General features: G+C 38.1%; 1 protein-coding gene and 1 long non-coding RNA gene across 4 annotated transcripts in view; one reads left to right on the top strand and one right to left on the bottom strand.

Annotated features, from left to right (window-relative positions):
• Positions 1 to 1,147: 1,147 nt before the first annotated feature.
• Positions 1,148 to 3,257, bottom strand: LOC149268295 (uncharacterized). Its single transcript, XR_016270742.1, has 3 exons — positions 2,957 to 3,257; positions 2,047 to 2,232; positions 1,148 to 1,978 (listed from the first exon to the last, which is right to left on the bottom strand). It is a non-coding gene; the product is annotated as an uncharacterized LOC149268295 (long non-coding RNA).
• Positions 3,258 to 3,321: 64 nt separating this feature from the next.
• Gyf (GIGYF family protein Gyf) overlaps positions 3,322 to 19,650 on the top strand; it is a 36,288-nt gene continuing 19,959 nt past the window's right edge. For 2 of the 3 annotated variants that reach the window (XM_089472489.1, XM_089472488.1), the window contains exons 1-6: positions 3,322 to 3,763; positions 3,831 to 4,004; positions 4,077 to 4,359; positions 4,427 to 7,126; positions 7,363 to 8,322; positions 8,396 to 8,470. In XM_089472489.1, coding sequence (XP_089328615.1) covers positions 3,323 to 3,763; positions 3,831 to 4,004; positions 4,077 to 4,359; positions 4,427 to 7,126; positions 7,363 to 8,322; positions 8,396 to 8,470 — 4,633 coding nt within the window. In that variant the 5' untranslated portion in view covers position 3,322. Of the gene's footprint in view, positions 3,764 to 3,830; positions 4,005 to 4,076; positions 4,360 to 4,426; positions 7,127 to 7,362; positions 8,323 to 8,395; positions 8,471 to 14,523; positions 14,679 to 14,745; positions 14,977 to 19,650 lie in introns of those variants that run through there. The other variant, XM_089472487.1, reaches the window with a different exon arrangement.

Here is a 19,650-nt window from a genome sequence, read left to right on the forward strand (position 1 = left end):
AAAGCGTCTTTCAGCTTACACAAGAAACACGCACACATACACACGCACACACAGGCATACATACATACATACATGCACACACACATACACATTTACACACACACACACACACACACACATATATATATATATATATGCGTGTTTATGCTTGTGTGTGTGTGTATGTATATATATATATATATATATATATATATATATATATACATACACACACACACAAGCATAAACACGCATGGGCTGCAGTGTGCGCTTACTATGAGAACTCAATTGTTTAATAACTTTTTTTGTGGACATACGATCTTCATGAAACTTCAGATTATGATTATAACGTGGATATGCATGTATTTGCCAAAGCACAAGTAATTTTGTGACGCTGACATCGGTTGACTCTTCCAAAAGTAAACTAAGCTTGGCGCCACCAATGTCCTTTTAGACTCTTCAATGTAGAGCTGGGAAACCATCGATGCAACCATCGATTATATCGATGGACTTAAATTTTTATGATATATCGATGGACTTTTGTCGATATCGATATATCGCCGCTTGATTTGTTTCAAACACATGTAAGTGGTGAAATTTTTTTCTGTATCAAAATAATATTTATTTTTTGTGTGCTTAATCTATTTTTTGGAAATTTAAAATAATAATAAATAAAATAAATAGTTGACAAGCATAGCATACGGACATTGTTAAACATTGGTAGTTCCTTTTCAACATGGACAAGTTTCAAGTAAGTATTTTATACCCTGTGGAGGGTACATTACGTTAAAAAAAAAAAGTGATATTTTCTAGCCTGAACGTATTTTTCACATTTTAGATAAAACCTGCAATGCCTCCACTACAATTGCATCTTCAAATGCATTGACTGAATCCAATGAGCCTTGCACGAAACGAAAAAAAAAAACACATCAGAAGTTTGGTCACATTTTGAGAAACTGATGAACATGCTTGCCAAATGCCTTCATTGCGGAAAAGAGTACCGCACGAGCGGCAACACTTCCAATATGATGGAACACTTAAGACGTGTACATCCCTTCAGAGACCCTGGTAAGAGACCACGTTGAAACAACTGGTCAATATCTTTCACGTAGCGAAACATACGTCCCCAGCTCGGCGAAAAAAGCATGTCTTGATAATTCACTGGCACTTTTATATTTTCTCTATATTTGTCTATATTCTTTATTATTATTCTGTAAATATGTACAAGGAAAAGTATGAAATTACAAGAGCATTATTTACATTTATTTCTATTATGAAAAGTACGACTTTTATGGTTTTCCAGCTCTAAGTCCTTGTACAAATCTTCGTTAAAATGGGGAGCCAATGCATACTGCGGTGCAGCTTTATTTTTGACGTGGTGCTGCTGTCATCAAATTTTTTTTGAGAAAGGTCACTTAGATGGTCAAGAGGAGCGATTGCGCTATGGTGAGCCGCAAATAGGCAAAGCGCTGCATCCTGTTCAACAGTTTTGACTGGCAATTGCACAAAAGGAATTTTATTTTTTTGCACAAAGCCCTCCATTGAACTCGCGCGCTTTTTTATTGCACCGTGTGCACGTAAATCGCTCAACTTTGCCGTAATGTTGCACTTACAATAGCTGCAATACGCCCGAGTTGTGTCTGTGGGATATTTTCTCAACCACTCTTTAAATTCGCTGCTTTGCAGCCAGACATCTCTAACTTTTTGCTTATAAGCTTCTTTCGGCATCTTGCTCTTTGTCGTTTGCAGACTTATTTAAGCACTATGCAAGAGATGGAAGATTCGCTTATCGATGGAAGATTAGGTGGGAATTTTTTAAGGGGAATTACTCGATAAAAGTAAATATCGATAGAAATTTATTTTCAACACTTTAATCATCAAACACGACGTAAATGAGACAATGCAAAAAAAACAGTTCGAATTTACTAAAAAAGCTAGAATTTCCGATGCCCGCTGTTTTTGAATTCTTCCCGCAATCTTACTGCCAAAAAAGCCAAATCTGACGGGGAAAAAGCGGAAATGACATCACTGGTCCTAATGGAGTAGTCGTGATTAGAGGCTTCTTACCTGTTTTAATTTTCTGCCTTTGTTTCCGTATTTTACGAACATTTTTTTTTTTTCCAAAATAAAATTGACATCACTGGTTGTATTATTAAATAGCAGTTTATATAGTGTTAGGAAAATATATACAAATATATATATACATCAAAATCAAATATTAACATAAACACATCGTCATCATATCCATCAGCCCTGTAAATTAAAATTATACAAGTTATTTTGATAGAGAATTCTGATGCTACGCTATTTCCGATGTGTATACGCCTAATGTAAATGGAAGCACGGTGATATCGTGTTATATTAACGATAATTTATCGATATATATAGAGCTTCGTTGCTAATTAAAGACTAATATACTCTTCACATGTAACCCGTATTTGGGTAACGCTCATCTCAGGTTTACATACACATCACTTGCATTCATACACTATATGTGAGTGCCAACACAACTATTAATATTTTAAAATTCTTAAAAGTCATAAGGGCTTAATTTCGAGTTGTGGAGTTTATTTAAGCTTTGAAAGCTAATTTAAATACCGTTTATTGAAATGAGCTTTAAGGAATTAAACAGACAAATAGACATGTGGGATAAGTACATTTTTATATGGGAGGGTGTATGTATTTGTATAGTCGTGTATAGATGTGTGCCACGGTGCTAATTGTAGTCTTTGGAAAGGACTGCCAACTCGTTAGAACTAAACAAAGACCTAAATAACGACATAAAGTGCAAGAAAAGTACTATATTTGGTCAACATAAAAATTTTGGACTATATGTACACATAGTTACCAAGTGCAAGATTAGTTCTGAATATAAAGTCATTATATTTCAAATAGGTGAAAAAAATAGACATTGATATATAATAGTAGTTGTAAGATGGCTAAGCAAAGTTTTGTAGATTAAATGAGGTCTCCTTACCTTGTAAATTTCGTGTGCAATAATATAATATGCACCCCGCTCTTTATAGGTTATGTTTCCTTGTTCTTATTCCGCTTGTTATTCCATTTTTTCGCACACATGCACACGTTTATTAAAAAAAAATAATATGTAATAATACGTATAATTTGGAATCTTTGTATAACAAATTTTTAACTTTCACTACTTCGTAAATATACATATAAATATATACATATATATATATATATATGTATGTATATGTACGAAGTAGTGGAAGCTAAAATTTTGGAAGTTTATAATTCGATTTAGTATACAAAGATTCAAAATCGCAATCGAACTAGTCAAAACGATAGCGCGTGTGTTTCCTAGCCAATGCTGATGGCTCAAATGTATTTAACATTTCAGCGACAGACTTTTAAAGGAATCAAAACTCAAGAGTTGCCGAAAATGACAGACTCAATGAAATTCGGACCGGAGTGGTTGCGCAATATGTCGGCGGAGCCCTCGAACATTGGAGCCACTACGGGCGGCGGGCCAAACAGTGGTCTATCATTACACAGCCTCGGTGGTGGTAGTGGCGGAGGAGCTGGCGTTAGCGGTGGAGTCAATATGCTGGCCAATCCAAGCCATACAGCTGCCAATCGTAATATGTTTCCGGAGTACCGCTACGGTCGGGAGGAGATGTTATCGTTATTTGATCGAAATTGCCTTCTGCCTCAGATTCTGCCATCGTTCAAAAAGCTGTTTATTGAAAAAGTTCAGTATCCGCTTGCTCTAACGCCGAGCTCTGAAGAGGAATTAAATAGCCAAAGCCAGTTGAGCAGTAGCGTAAGTGTAAAGGAAATAAATGTGCGTTGTCCAGTTGAAGTATTAAATGAAAAATAATGTTCCACAGTCACGCCCCGCCTGGTTACAGCGTTCACCGGGAGCGTTTGGTGTAGCATCTCGAGGCTCAGGTCGAGGTGGAATGGTAGATCGTGGCCGTATGCGAGGGAAATCTGTTTATCACTCAATATACCAGAGACCAAGCACCATTTACGATGACAGCATCTCGGCTATATCAATGAAGGTAAAGCGCAATAATTTACCAGCTGCTGTGACTACTGATTTTCTAACCGTATATTGTATGCGATACTTGCAGCCAGATCGAAACTGGAGCGAGCGGAATGGTACTGGGGATTCAGCGGCTATCGGTGCCGCCACTGGAGCTAGTGGTGGCAGCGTTGGCGTTGGTGGGGGCCCCGGAGTGGACTGGAATGGTACACCGAGCTCTAGTCCACGGAAGGACTTCTCAAGTCAATGCCGAAACATGGAAAATTGGCGCAGAAGCCGAAACGAAGACGGCTCTGGCGACGGACCAAATTCAGGCGGAACAGTTGGCACGGAAGTAGCTGGGTGGCGCAGTGCAGGCGCCCATCGGTGGGGTAAGCCTAAATAAATTAATAGCCAATAAACATTTTCATCCTCACATTAAACTATTTTAAATTTAAGGACGTTCAACCAGCTGGCGTGAAGAGGAACCAATACAATCTGGGAATATGGATGGCAATTCCTTCGTTGGCAATCCGGGCATAGCTAATGTACAACGATCCATTTCGGTAATTGGAACAGTATCTAATGAGCGGACGAGCGCCGTTAAATCACAGATTGCATCAGCTGGGCCAGGCGGACTAAGCTCTAATCGTCTGATTGGCTCCAAAGCAAACCAGCCGTGGCCTGAAAGCGGTTGCTTAACAAATCCCGATGGTGAGGATAATTTGCCGGAATGGGCAATGGAGAATCCTTCGGAAATGGGTGGCACATTCGATTCTAGTGGTGCTTTCCATGGCGAATCGATAGGTACAGAATCAGACAAGAAAAATTGTAGCGACTCGACACATAAAAAGGACATGGATGAAAGTGATTCCAATATCTTTGCAGAAGCTACCTCGATAGAAAGTGGGCAATTAATTCAAACCGATAATCGTACTGAGCAGGGAAGGGCAGCGGTTATTGAAGCGCAATCTGTATCAACAACGAATACCACCCTAAGCAATGCCACTAATACAAACGAATCCGCTATCACCAACAACAGCAGTAGTAACGAATTAGACGTAAGATCGGACACAGCTGAATCAACGCCCACACACCAAACAGAGGCAATTGGTCACGGTGATATTTCGGAACGCTTCAAAGAGGTAGCCGATGAGGTTGAGAAACTAATAATGGACGATGATAGTGGTCAAGTTGATGACATAAATAGCAGTAAAACAAATATTGTAGGTGATAGCAATAGGTATGGAATGGTGGGATCAATTGTTGAGCCCGGTCAACTTCATCACCAACTCGTTGCTTCAGACTCAGCATCGACTACAATCATTGCCACTGAATTGTCCCATAAACCGTTCAACGAGCAGCTTTCCATACAGCAACAACAACAACAGCATCATTTACAACAGAATCATCTGCAACCACACCATATACCCGTGCTCCCGCATGTGATGAGTGCAAGTCCGAACGAATTATGGTTCTATCGCGATCCACAGTCGAATGTACAGGGTCCGTTTAGTGCCATTGAGATGACCGAATGGTATCGTGCCGGATACTTTAATGAGAATCTCTATGTACGCCGCATTTCGGACACTCGTTTTAGGCCACTTGGTGACCTGATTAAGCTATGTCATGGCAATATGCCGTTTACGCACAACCATCTTTTACCCACACCCATTGAGTTGGATAATTTACAAATTAATCTGACAACCCGTAAGCCTGCGATGCTTGCATTGCCCTTAACACATAACGAGCATCATCAACAGCAGCAGCATCATCTTCGCCCTGACAATGACGAGCAATTGAAAGCTAATGTTACGGCAGCTGCAGATTCTTTGAGTGCGGCAGTAAAAGGACATATGAGCGCACACACAATGGACACATCCCACATGCTAACCATGCGTTTCCAAATGTTGCAAGATCAATACTTGCAGCACCAGGAATATCAAATACTAACTGATCTATCGAAAAGCGATTGTTTTCAGCGTCTGGATCCTGCTCAGCGTGAAGCCGTTGTCCGTAGCAAGGTTCAGATGCTGGTGCTCCCAGAATATTTGAGTAGTTTTAGTGGCTTAAGCAATTCGCTAGCAGCCTTAAACCCCATTGCCGGCAACCAATTGTATGATATTATCGCCCAGCAGGCTAAAAAGGATCAACAGCATATTTATCCGGTCAACGCTGAGCAGCGTTCGGAGCGCAACTTCTTGGATGCTGATGATTTTATATTGAATGCGCAGTTGATGCATCAACAGACCCAGGGACAGAATCCACAGCCAACTAATCTCGAACAAGTGCAGCATCAATTTGGATCTGATTCAGACGCGAGCAAATTGAATGAAGTGCACGCCAATGATCTGGACATTTTAAACGAATACAATTTGCGAATGTTGTTGCGAGGACCGCCAACAGCATCTTCTATCAGTCAACAGCAGCAACAGTCATCTCCGTTGATCAAGCCAAGCTCCACTGTGGATTTTATAACTGAGTCGCAGATCTTGGCTCAAAATATTATGATGCCCATATGGCCACAGCAGCAACAGCAGCCTGCGCAATCGTCGTGGCCTACGATGGAAAATGCAAAATTGTGGGACGTTGCTACCTTGGAGGAGGAACAAAGCCAGAAACTATTACTGGAGCAGCAGCAACAAAAGCGACATCTTCCTAGGCAAGCTGGCAACAACAGCAGCACAGCAACTGCGCACTTGGATTTCGATCCAGCGCAGCAACTGCAACAGGAGCAGCAGCAATGCAAGGACAATCAATGCAATCCAAAGATTGCGCAGCAAACAGAGCTGCAAGAGCAGCCAATAGCACTGGACAGCATCCCTACACACAATAAAGATCAATTGTCAGCCCAAACAATTGTTGGCAAGCAACAAGTCAACAAACAGCAGCAACAGACGGCTAGTCAAAAGCAAGGAAAACAGCCAGAGCATAAAATAAGCGATGAGGATCGTCGTCGAGAGCAGGTCGAAGAAAAGCGGCGCATCAAGGAAGAGCGTAAGCGTCAACAGCAAGAGGAAGAAAAGAGACGTGCCGTGATAGCCGAAGAGGAAAAGAATAGACAACAGCAAGAGGAAAGGGAACGCCAACAGCAAATACAAGCTCAACGCCGCAAGGCTTTGTTTAGCAATAACCCTCAAGCTTCCACAAGCCCTTCAGGTAAGAAATAAATAAATAATAGTTCAAGCTTTACTCGATCCGTTTGATACATCAAAAACATCAATTTAGTAGTTTGTTGAGCAAAAATGAGTTAATATTCCAATATTCCAACACATGCTTATATTTATATGTGCGTATAAATGAAATAATATATTCTTGTATACGCATTCGTCGAATTTGGAGAACTTAAATAAAAACATTTAGAATTAACACATATATTTTAACTACAACAACAGCTGTGACCGGAAATAAGGCAAGCGGCTTAAAGATAGAGCAAGTTAATTGTTCAGCGCATGCTACTTCCATCGCCCCATGGTCTTTGCAGACGCCAAACGTGAACAATACCGCACCAGGACTAGCCGAAATTCAGAAAGCTGAGCGTCGGGAACGGCGAGCGGATCAACAACGGCAACAGGAGCAGCTGGACAAGCAAATGCGCGCTACAGCTGCAGCAGCAGCCGAAGCTAATGATGCGTTGCTCAAATGGCAGGCATCGCCAGCACCTACGCCAGTTATGAGCTTGGTGGACATACAAGCCGAGGAAGCTAAGCGTCTGACCAATGAGCTGCTGGAGCAACAGCGTCGTCGTGATCATGAACAGCAGCAGAAGCAGCAACATCAAGTGATGTTATCTGCCAATCTGATCGTTTCTGGTAGTAGTGGACTATCAAATATTTGGGGCAGTGTCAACAAGGCATGGAGTGCTACTGGTAGTCCAGCTCCGATTGGCCCCGGCCTGTGGGACGAGGCAACGCTCGTTCAATCAGGGGCCACCAACACTAAGTACGTGCCACCAACTGCCGCCTCTGTGCTTGCCGCCGGTTTGCCAGTGGCTGTAGCATCAACCAGCAAACCGCAGTCGCAAACACAGCTGAAGTCAACGGCCGGTGGCATAGCAGTGCCATCGCCTCGAAATTTACGTAAGAGCCAAACATTGCCGACAATGCAGAATGTAATATCAAAAAATGTCAAAGCTGCAACTGGGCAGAGCTCACAGCAGACGGATAAAAATAATAAAACGGTTTCAAGTAAATCAGCTATCAAGTTATCAATCAGTGAGGAGAGAAAGTCCGCTGTCAAGTCCACTTCGCAGCAGTTGAGCGGCGATGCCTCAAACAGCAAAGTAAATGAGTATGAGAGTGAGTTTACCTCCTGGTGTATGAAGAGCTTAGAAAATATGTCTGCTAAAGTAGATGGTAAGAAGAACCTTCTATCTATATAGTTATCATAATTAATATCTAAATATTACTCTAAATATTCCATTCACAGTACCAACATTTGTTTCCTTTTTGAAAGACCTGGAAGCGCCCTATGAAGTTAAAGATTATGTTCGCATATATCTAGGTATGTTCCCATTTCTATACAAGTTCACGATGTGAATAGAGTAATCATTTTATGCAATATCGCCTGCCTGATTGTCCCTTGTATTTGATATGGCTATTGCTATTTGAAACATATGGCCTTTGCATATATTTATACCCTGAACCCATTGAAAATGGGAAAGCAGGGTATAATGGTTTTGTGAAAAGTATTTAACATGCAGAAGGAATCATCGCAGACCCTATAAAGTATATATATTCTTGATCAGGACGACGAGTTGAGTCGATATAGTCCGTCTGTCCGTTCGTCCGTATAAGCAAACCGATCTCAGAAGATATAAGCGCTGAAATTTGGCATGCATACTTGTGTAAACCATAGGCAGTACAAGTTTATCTTATTTTTTCGATAACTCATCCAAAATTTTTTTTATCGAGAGTAATCGAAAATCGACAATCTTTTTTCAGCCTAATTTGAACAGTTTGGACCCGGAGACTTAAAATATGCGTTGTATATTAAGTTAATGGATACCAAGATTTTGTAATTAACAGATTTTGGATACCACAATTTGTAAAAAACGCATTTCAAGTACTATAGGCTTGGGCTTTAGAGGGTTCAGGGTATCTGCTCAACTGGAGCCTTCTTACTTGTTTTATGTGTATTTTATACTATTATGTATATAATTGAATAAGTTGTTCATTAAGTGTCACTTATTAAAGTAAAGTTATTAAAAAATTAGTTTGACCAATAGTCAAGAGCAGTGATCAGTTAGCAACGATGAAAAAAAAAGTTTTGCTCTATTGCCAACAACAATAATATAAATATAATGGTATACCACTACCTTTGTGTCCAAGAGATTCTTTCCCGAAACCATTGCAAACGTTTCCTTTTTTAAGAAGCGTAATCAAAGGTGTTTTCTTGGCCTACGAGTAAGATAAGTTATTGGGTACGATACATAGGTAATAACAAAACATACTTTATAATTAGTAAGAAAGCTCTAGTCGAGACTGCCCGACTACGGGATCCCCTGAACCCTTCGAGCAACCTATATTTTAACAATTATTCGCATGGGTAATAACAAAACATACTTTATAACAAGTAAGAAAGCTCGACTACGAGATCCCCTGAACCGTTCGAGCAACCTATATTTTAATAATTATTCCCATATACACACACACACATATGTATACCCACGCTTGCATAAACACGCATTGGCTGCAGTGGTGGCTTGGTGTGGGAAATTAACTGTTTAATAACTTTTCCTGTGGATGGACTATCCTCATGAAACTTTCAGATTATGATTATAACATGGATATGCATGCATTTGCCAAAACACAATGTTTTTATGCCCTGAACCCATTTTCAATGGGAAATCAGAGTATAATGGTTTTGTTAAAAGTATGTAACAGGCAGAAGGAGGCGTGGCAGTCCCCATACAGTACATATATATATTCTAGGTCCGTCCGTCTGTGCGTATGTTTGAACGCGTCGATCTCAGATGTAAGAGCTAGAGACTTGAAATTCTTTTTCCTATGTCCATGTATACCACACGCATATCGAGTTTTGCTTTGAAAATCGATCATTTTCCCCATTATTTTGTTATAGATTAAAATCATTATCGAAAACCAGTAATAAATTTATATCTCTTACATGTTTAAAGCTAGAGTCACCAAATTTTTAAAGTAGATTTATATGTAATTTATGGAATTTCGATTTTTTTTCTTCAAAATTACCCTCTACCCCTAATTCATCCCCTCACCCACATATGTTTAAAATGAGTATTTCAAATACTAGAGACTTGTGCATATTTATATTATATTCATATTCTGAAAGTTTCATGAAGATAGTCCATCCACAAGAAAAGGTATTAAATAATTAATTTCCCATAGTAAGCTACCACTGCAGCCAATGCGTGTTTGTGCGTGCGTGCGCATGGCTGTGTGTGTGCGTGTATGTGCATGTGTAAATAATTATTGAAATATCAGTTGCTCGAAGGGTTCAGGGGATCTCGTAGTCGGGCAGTCCCGACTAGAGCTTTCTTACTTGTTATGTTCGAAAAGTAATATAAACTGATAATTACTCAATTCCTAATTTAACTTTCACCTCTAACTCTCCTGTTAGAATGCTCTTATTCGACAGCCGATCTTATTCGATAGTTGATTACATATTTGTCTTTATTGATATGTGCTCCATTTACCAAGCATCTGGTCAGTGGATGCATGCATGCAAAGCTGACAAACATATGATCAGTGAAATATACATACAGTTTGGCAAGAAAGTGTTTACACATAGGGAAAAAATTTTAATTTTTTACTTTGAAGCGAAATAAACGCATTAAGAATATGCATATTCAATTTTTTTAAAAATGAAAATAGGTAAATTAGACTATAAACTATATTAGTAAGTAAAAAAAATTACAATATGTTTCCATTAACAAAAGAAAATAACAAAAAACAAAAGAAGTAACAAAAATCAGCTGACAAGAAAGTGTTTACACAACTAAAACAATTAATTCATTATAGTGTTTTAACTACTTTTTAGTTAAAACTAATAATTTTGTTGGCCACCTTTGGGATCTATGACTGCTCCCAAGCGTCTATTCATCGATTCCTCCAAAACAATGGTTTTCAGCTCAGTTTTATTCTTCGGTTACCTCTTTGCGGTCCTCTTCTTCAGATAAGCCCGCAAATTCTCAATGACGCTTAAGTCCAGGCCTTTAGCTTGCGTATCCATCACATTTTTCCAGTTATAAAGAAGCCAGCACCTCACAATATGCGCCTTATGTTTGAATCATTGTCTTGATAAAACCTAAAAGTTGGTTTGCCATTGACAAAGAATCCAAATTTGTTGGCACTGGTTACTAAATGTGTGCGCAAAATGTGAAAATACTGTCCAACATCCATGGTGTTCTCAATGAAACAGAGATATCCAACTGCTTTGCTTGAGATGCACCCCCAGACCATTACCGAACGCTTTCCAAAATCAACAGTCGGTATTCTATTTTTCTTCTCGAGGGCTTTTGGGGGCTTGCGCCACTCTCTAGTTGGACCATTGTTATAATATACCATCATTTTGGATTCATCGCAAAATATTACATCATCCCGATATGAATCTGGCAGATTTTCGTGCATTTTAGCAAACATTAGACGCTTTTGAGCGTGATCTGCCGACATCAGTGTTTTTTTTCCGGGCTAGTCGGGACGACAGATCGTTACTTTTTAGTGCTCTTCTGACACTTTCCCGGGAAATGGTTATGCTACACTCCTCCTTCAGCTCACTGGCAAGCATCCTGATCAAAATAGTTGGTTTCTCGTCCATTTTTCTGAGCGTAATTCGCTCTACCCTGGGTGATAATAGAAGAGGCCGTCCTTTAATTTTAACCTTTAACCTCTAACTCAAGCCTATCCTCTTTTTTTTGCACGGCTTAGTATATTATATACCGTTTTCCAAGAAATCAAAAACATTTGGCCAATCTCTGTGGCAGTTTTACCCGCTAAGAGGCATCCAAAGAATAAAACTGAACTGAAAACCAATGTTTTGGAGGAATGGCAAAATATCCCAGTGGAATATGTAAGAAACTTGGTCCAATCGAGGAATAGACGCTTGGGAGCAGTCATAGATGCCAAAGGTGGCCAAAAAAATTATTAGTTTTAACTAAAAAGTAGTTAAAACACTATAATGAATTAATTGTTTTAGTTGTGTAAACACTTTCTTGTCAGCTGATTTTTATACCCTGAACCCATTGAAAATGGGAAATCAGGGTATAATGGTTTTGTGAAAAAGTATGTAACGGGCAGAAGGAGGCGTGTCAGACCCCACAAAGTATATATATTCTTGATCAGCGTGACGAGCTGAGTCGATATAGCCCTGTCCGTCTGTCCGTCCGTCCGTCCGTCCGTCCGTATGAGTGCGTCGATCTCATAAGTTATAAGAGCTAGAGAGCTGAAATTTGGCAAGCATACTCGTGTGTACCATACGCAGTACGAGTTTGCTTTATTTTTTCGATAAATCGTCCGATAACTTTTTTTATCGAGAATAATCGAAAAATTGATTTTGTTTTTTTAGCCTAATTTGAACATTTTTAGACCTGGGGTCTTCAAATTTGCGTTGTGTATAAAACAAATCGATACAAAGATTTTGTAATTTACAGATTTTGGATACCACGCCCCTTTCTCCCCCAATTTGTAAAAAACGCATTTCAAGTACTAGAGACTTGTGCTTTGAAATGTACACACATATGATTACGCTCTGAAAGTTTCATTAAGATCGTATGTCTACAAAAGAAATTATTCGGCAAATAAATTCTCATAATATTGCCCACACTGCAGCGCAGCCCAAGCGCAGTCGCTGCTTACTGCGCAGTCAGCAGAGCGCAGGCTTATGCGTGCGTGTGGATGCATGTGTATGTATGTGTGCATAAAAGAGGTGCAGTATAATTAGAATATCAGCTTGGAGGGTTCAGGGTATCTCCTAGTCGAGCAGTCTCGACTGGAGCTTTCTTACTTGTTGTTACTTCTTTTGTTTTTTGTTATTTTCTTTTGTTAATGGAAACATATTGTAATTTTTTTACTTACTAATATAGTTTATAGTCTAATTTACCAATTTTCATTTTTAAAAAATTGAATATGCATATTCTTAATGCTTTTATTTCGCTTCAAAGTAAAAATTTTTTACCTATGTGTAAACACTTTCTTGCCAAACTGTACATGTAAACAATATATACATATATTTGACAAATACATATATATATATATATATATATATACATATATATATATATATATATATATATATATATATATATATTTGACAAATACAAAGATTTTGTAATTTACAAATCTTGGATGCCCTTCGCGCTCAATTTGTATGAAACGAGTTTCAAGTGCTAGAGACTTCTGCTTTAGAAAATTGATACCTTTGAATGTTTGTATCACGTTCTGAAATCTTTATGAAGATAGTCTCACTATAAGACAATTTATTCAACAATTATGTTCTCCCAATATTACCCAAATTGCAGCCTAGGCGCAATCACTGCTTACTGCGCAGTTAACAAAGCGCGTGCATATGCTTTTGTATGTATGTATAATATCAAGTCATTGCTGGGTTCAGGATATCTCTTAGTCGCGCAGTCTCGAATAGATCACTCTTCTTATTTTATTAATTTCTACAAGAAAGGCAGAGTCCGCTTGTTCCACAAATAAAGTCGATTTCAATCGAATGAAAAACAAGTAAGAACGTTGCAGTCGGGCGTTACCGAATGCGGAATACTTATTCACATCCCACCAGCAATTTTATAGTTAAGTTTCCCTCTAATACTGTAGAATAATCTGGTTTTCCCGATTTGCCACGCCTCTGCTGGGCGTAGACACCTCATTTTTGGTCAGTTCTTAAAACGAGTTAACGGTACACTAACTGCAAAATTTGAATGCTTACGTTAAAAAATGTAAAAATTACAGGATATATTTCGATGTGCCACGCCTCTAAAGAGGCGTAAAAATTATTTTTGGCTCATAGATAGAGGTTATTAGTAACGTAGTAAGTATACAAATTTGACAATTTGACAAATTTTTGCGGCTTGCCACGCCCGCTGTGGGCCGACATAAATCCGACAAAGCTTTTTGGTATTATATATACAAATTATATATACAAAATTTGAGGTCTCTAGCATCAATAGTGTCCAAAATATAGCAGCAATAGTGTCCAAAATATAGCAGAATTAAAAAAATCTCTATATCTTCAGGTCCGATTTGCCACGCCCCTAATGGGCGTAGACATATAATTTTGTCACTAGACTTTGTGGAATCATAACATTAGCTTACGTGCAAAATCAGCGTTTTAGCTGTAAAACTCTTGGAGATACAGTTTTATCAGATTTTCCACGTAGATATATCCGCCATAGCTCGTGATCTTGGGTGGTCGACTTGGATCTACAATCCAAATTTCAGCTTTCTAGCTCTTCAACTAATATGATTTCTGGTATATCGGAAAATGCATTTTCCGATTTGCCACGCCCCTAGTGGGCGGATCGGGAAAATTTTAACACTTTATAATTCGGAGATATATTTATATATTTTGTTCAGGCGAAGGCAAAGAATCGTCAGAATTTGCAAAGCAATTTTTGGAGCGACGTAGCAAATATAAGAGCTTGCAGCGTGCTCAAAACGCACATAATGATGATATGTGTAAGCCTGCTCCGGCTATAACGCCATCGTGTAATGATAATGGAGACAACAAGGTAATACGATGTGTTTTAAAAATTGATATACATTTTTAAAAAGTATTTATTATGTGTCTATTTGCAGAACAAACAAAGAAAAGTTAAGAAAAATAAGATGACTAAAATGGATGCTCGTATTCTGGGCTTCTCGGTAACAGCTGCTGAAGGTCGCATTAATGTTGGAGGTCGCGATTATGTTGACGGGCCGTAACCTTGAGAAAAACTGTTTATATCAAAAAGAACAGTTATTAGATATAGAATTGAAATTGAAAACAGGTCACAATTGGATGTGCTAATAAATCTGTTATAAATAAAAGCGCATTTTATATATTTATCAACAGATCCAAGCTGTCAATACACATGCATATAGCTCATATCTATAAATATGATTATACTGTTGTATAAATTTTTTTTTTAATTGATTCTATTAATTGATTCTATTAACTTTATAACATTTTAAGGTCCTGAGCCCATTGAAAATGGAATATTAAGGCATAATTGTTTTGCAAAAATGTATGTCTCTAACTCATAGCTTCTGATATCTCGGCGCTGATACGGACAGACGGTGCGGTCTGCTATGCTTTCTTCTGCCTTTTACATACACTTTCATAAAAACAATATACCCTGATTTCCGATTTAGAAAGTTTGATGAAGGTAGTCTCCCAACAAATATGTGCTCATAGTATAGCCAATGCGAAGTCGCAGGTGACTGCGAAATTAATAGATCGCGTGCTTATACGGGCTTGTGGATACATTTGGACATATGTATGTGCATGTTTTTGTATGTGTGTATAACCCTTTGCAGGGTTCAGGGCGCCTCCTAGTCGAGCAGTCTCTACTAGATCAATCTTACTTATTTTATTTAGTTAAAAATTTTAAATATTACAGATTTACTTTGAATGTTAATGGCACGCGTACTGAAAAGTCCTAAAAAAAATCGAAGCACAATATTTCTTTATACATACGTACATACATGCATATCTAAACGTGTTCATTTCAAAGCGTGAACGAGTAGCTGGGCTGCTTTCCAGTACTTTTTCCACTATTTTTTTTTTTTTGTTGCTAAACGTTTTACGTTGCCGTGCTACTCTTGTAAAGTCTTAGAGTCCGTCGGGCCATGCTTTGGGTCGGAACTTCATTCCAGATACTTTTGCTGCGGTCTGCGCTTGTTGCTAAATGTATGTACATATGTATAGTAGAAGTAACATAGTTCTGTGTACACATACATATACTTATATAGCCAACTTGTATACGTATTTGGTTTGAGCAAGCGATACTAAGATGAAGTAGAAAATCTGTTAAATTAACGATTCAATTAAATTTTAGTTAATAGACGATTCAAATGCAAGGCTTATTCATATCAGACACATAAAGTATGTATATATGTTCATATATAGATAAAGGATTTTCGATATATGCATGGAGAGAGAGTGTGAGAGTGGGAGGGAGAGGGAAAGAGAAAGAGTCACTGTATAAATGCGTCTTTGTAAGCAATAACATTGGCGAATTGAAAAGCGAGTCGCAACTTTCCAGCCGAATGATTGCGGGACTTACATGGGGTGGGTAACGCATAGACCCGTCCTTCGGCAATAAACGCTGCGTGTGCGAATGAGAAGAAGGAAGAGGGGATGTAGGGAGATGGGAGGTTAAAAATGAACAATGGATTGTCGTTTTGTTCTGTTGGCTTGTGACATGTTCGCGCCTTTGTTGCGACTGTTATTATTTGGTCTTTCTCGAGTGCATTTGTAAACCCAAACTGTATACATTGTGCAATCCAATAAACAAATTAACAACTTTTGTTCTTTTCCACTGGAGTGTCACATAATATAACACAGCATTAACTTTAAATTGAGACACAGCACGGGACATGTCCGAAGACAGCATACTCTTTAATATTATTATTACATTATTTAATGTAATAAACATTTTGCAGTAGATAATACTAATTCATAGTTTAACAAGTAAGAAAAAAAAAAAAAAAAAAAAAAACGCACGCACGCATACACAGGCATACATACACACACACACACACACACACACACACACACACACACACACACACACACACACACACACACACACACACACACACACACATACACATACACAAACATTTACATACATAACACACACAAGCATAAACACGCATGGGCGGCAGTGAGCGCTTACTATGAGAACTTAATTGCTTAATAACTTTTTTTTTGGACATACGATCTTCATGAAACTTTCAGATTATGATTATAACATGGATATGCATGTAATTGCCAAAGCACAAGTCTCTAGTATTTGAAATACGCTTTTTACAAAAGTGAGGGTGAAGCGGTGAATTTAAGGGTGGGGGGTAAATTTTAACAAAAACCGAAGTTGTATAAATTGCATGTAAGCATACATAAAAAATTTGGAGACTCTAGCAATAAAGGTGTAGAAGATATAATTTTATAACTGGGTTTCGATAAGGTTTTTTATCGATAAAAAAAGATCGGGATGAGTTATCGATTTTTAATGATAAACTTGATATTCGCGCTGTAATTACGGACATTTAAAAAAAATTTGAAGTCTCTAGCTCTTATATCTTCTGAAATCGACGCGTTCATACATACGGACAGACAGACGGACAGGGCCAAATCAACTCAGCTCGTCGCCCTGATCAAGAATATATATACTTTGTGGGGTCTGCCACGCCTCCTTCTGCCTGTTACATACATATCAACAAAACCATTATACCCTGATTTCCGATTGAAAATGGGTTCAGGGTATAAAAACAATTAAATGAATTTATCAGGTTACAGCTTATTAACCATGAACCAATGGAAATTTACTTATTATCTAGAATAATCGATAATTTTACTTCGTTTTCGTGCCCTAATTATCAGAATGTGAGAATGACATTATTGTGAATCACGAAAGTAAATTAGTATATTGGTTTTGTGCAAAGTCCGTCCGTCTGTCCGTATGAACGCAATCTATTTCGGCGCTATTGAACCTAGAGACTTGAAATTTGGAACACATACTCGTGTATATCTTGGATTTATAAAGTGTTAAGTGTTCCCGATCCGCCCACTAGGGGTGTGGCAAATCGGAAAATGCATTTTCCGATATGCCAGAAATCATATTATTGAAGAGCTAGAAAGCTGAAATTTGGAATATAGATCCGAATCGACCACCCAAGATCACGAGCAAATCGGATAAAACTGTATCTCCAAGAGTTGTACAGCTAGAGCGCCGAAAATTTTGCACGTCAGTTAATGTTATGATTCTATTAAGTTAAAAGACAAAATTATAAGTCTACGGCCATTAGAGGCATGGCAATATTTTGGACACTATTGATGCTAGAGACCTATATATACTCGGGCTGTTCACCCAAGACCAAAAAGCTTTGTCAAATATATGTCCGCCCACAGGGGCGTGGCAAACTGCAAAAGTTTATATCTCCTAAAGTATAATAGCTAGAAGCTTCAGATTTAGATAGTTAAGTTACCAGTAACCTCCCCTATCGATCACCTAAAAATAGTTTTTACGCCTCTTTAGGGGCGTGGCATATCGAAAAATATCCTGCAATTTTAACATTTTTTGGGGGTAAGCATTCAAACTTTGCAGGTAGGGTACCGTTATCTAGTTCTAAGAACTGACCAAAAATGAGGGTTCTACGCCCAGTAGGAGCGTGGCAAATCGGGAAAAAACGGCATTTTCTACAGTATTAGAGTGAAACTTAGGTACTAAATTGCTAATGGGGTGTGAATGAGTATTCCGCAGTCGGTAACGCCCGACTGCAACGTATGTTTGAAATGTATGTATTAGGCAGAAGGAGGCGTGGCTAACCCCACAAAGTATATACATATATATTCTTGATCAGGGTGACGAGCTGAGTCGTTTGGCCCTGGATAGACTATCTTCATGAAACTTTCAGACAGTGATTATACCAATGACACGCGTGCATTTGCCAAAGCACAATGTTTAGAGTTTGAAATTCGCCTTTTATGAATATTGGAATGAGGGGGTTCATATTGGGGTGGGAGGTAAATTATAACTAACTATATTTTATAACTATACAATATCGAAATTCTATAAAATACACATGGAATCTACATAGTATTAAATTGGGAGACTCTGGCTTTAAAGATGTAGGAGATGTAATTATATAACTGATTTTTAATTTTTAATCGATAAAAAAATTACGGGAGTACTTATCGATTTATGAAGAAAAACTCGATATTCACGCTGTATATCCAGGCATTTAAGAAATCAAGTCTCTAGCTCTTACGGCTTTAAAATTGTACTATACCGCTGCACGAAATAAGCTGTGAGCCACTGAACTATGGGCAAAAATACTGATAGTGCGGCATAAACCTAATTTTTTTAAATCTCAAATCCGCATTTTTTTTTTTTAATCTCATTTAAGAGATTCCAATACACGTAAAAAAAAATTATAATATTTTGGAGACTGCCTGTAATGTTTTCAGCTTTGTCGAAGTCAGCTGATTCAGGATTGCATTGTGAATTGCAAAAAGTGTGAGAAATAATTCACATCTTTCGGCGTAAAAAAAGACCATTGCAATTGATATTTACGAAAAAGTTTAATTACGGAAAGTTTGTCCAAAAGTATGCTAAATTATATGTTTCAAAAGATTTTCTGTGCCTCTTGATTTAGTGTGAAATACTCCAATGTGTTGCTAATTGAATTTTCAGCCGTAACCTTAAAAATATTTCTGTTTCGTGGAAGATAACTTATAATGTTAGAGTCCGTTGTGAAATGTTTAAGTGGCAAGGTATTTACTAAACGTTTCTTAATCAAATACTATAAAGGGTTTTTGCTCTTTTTTGCTCCAATTACGTGCGTCATACGTGAGTTTGGAACAGCTACAATAGGCAAGAAAGCGCTGTCAGAAATTTTATATTGGAAAATGTAAACAGCGAAAATATATCTTATGTGCAACTGGACATTATTATGCAAAAAGTCTAAAATTTTAGATTATTTATTAAATATAATTTG

This window comes from Drosophila arizonae, chromosome 6 (assembly GCF_054131065.1).
Source record: "Drosophila arizonae isolate 15081-1271.41 chromosome 6, UAZ_ARI_1.0, whole genome shotgun sequence".
In the NCBI taxonomy this organism is placed as follows: domain Eukaryota; kingdom Metazoa; phylum Arthropoda; class Insecta; order Diptera; family Drosophilidae; genus Drosophila; species Drosophila arizonae.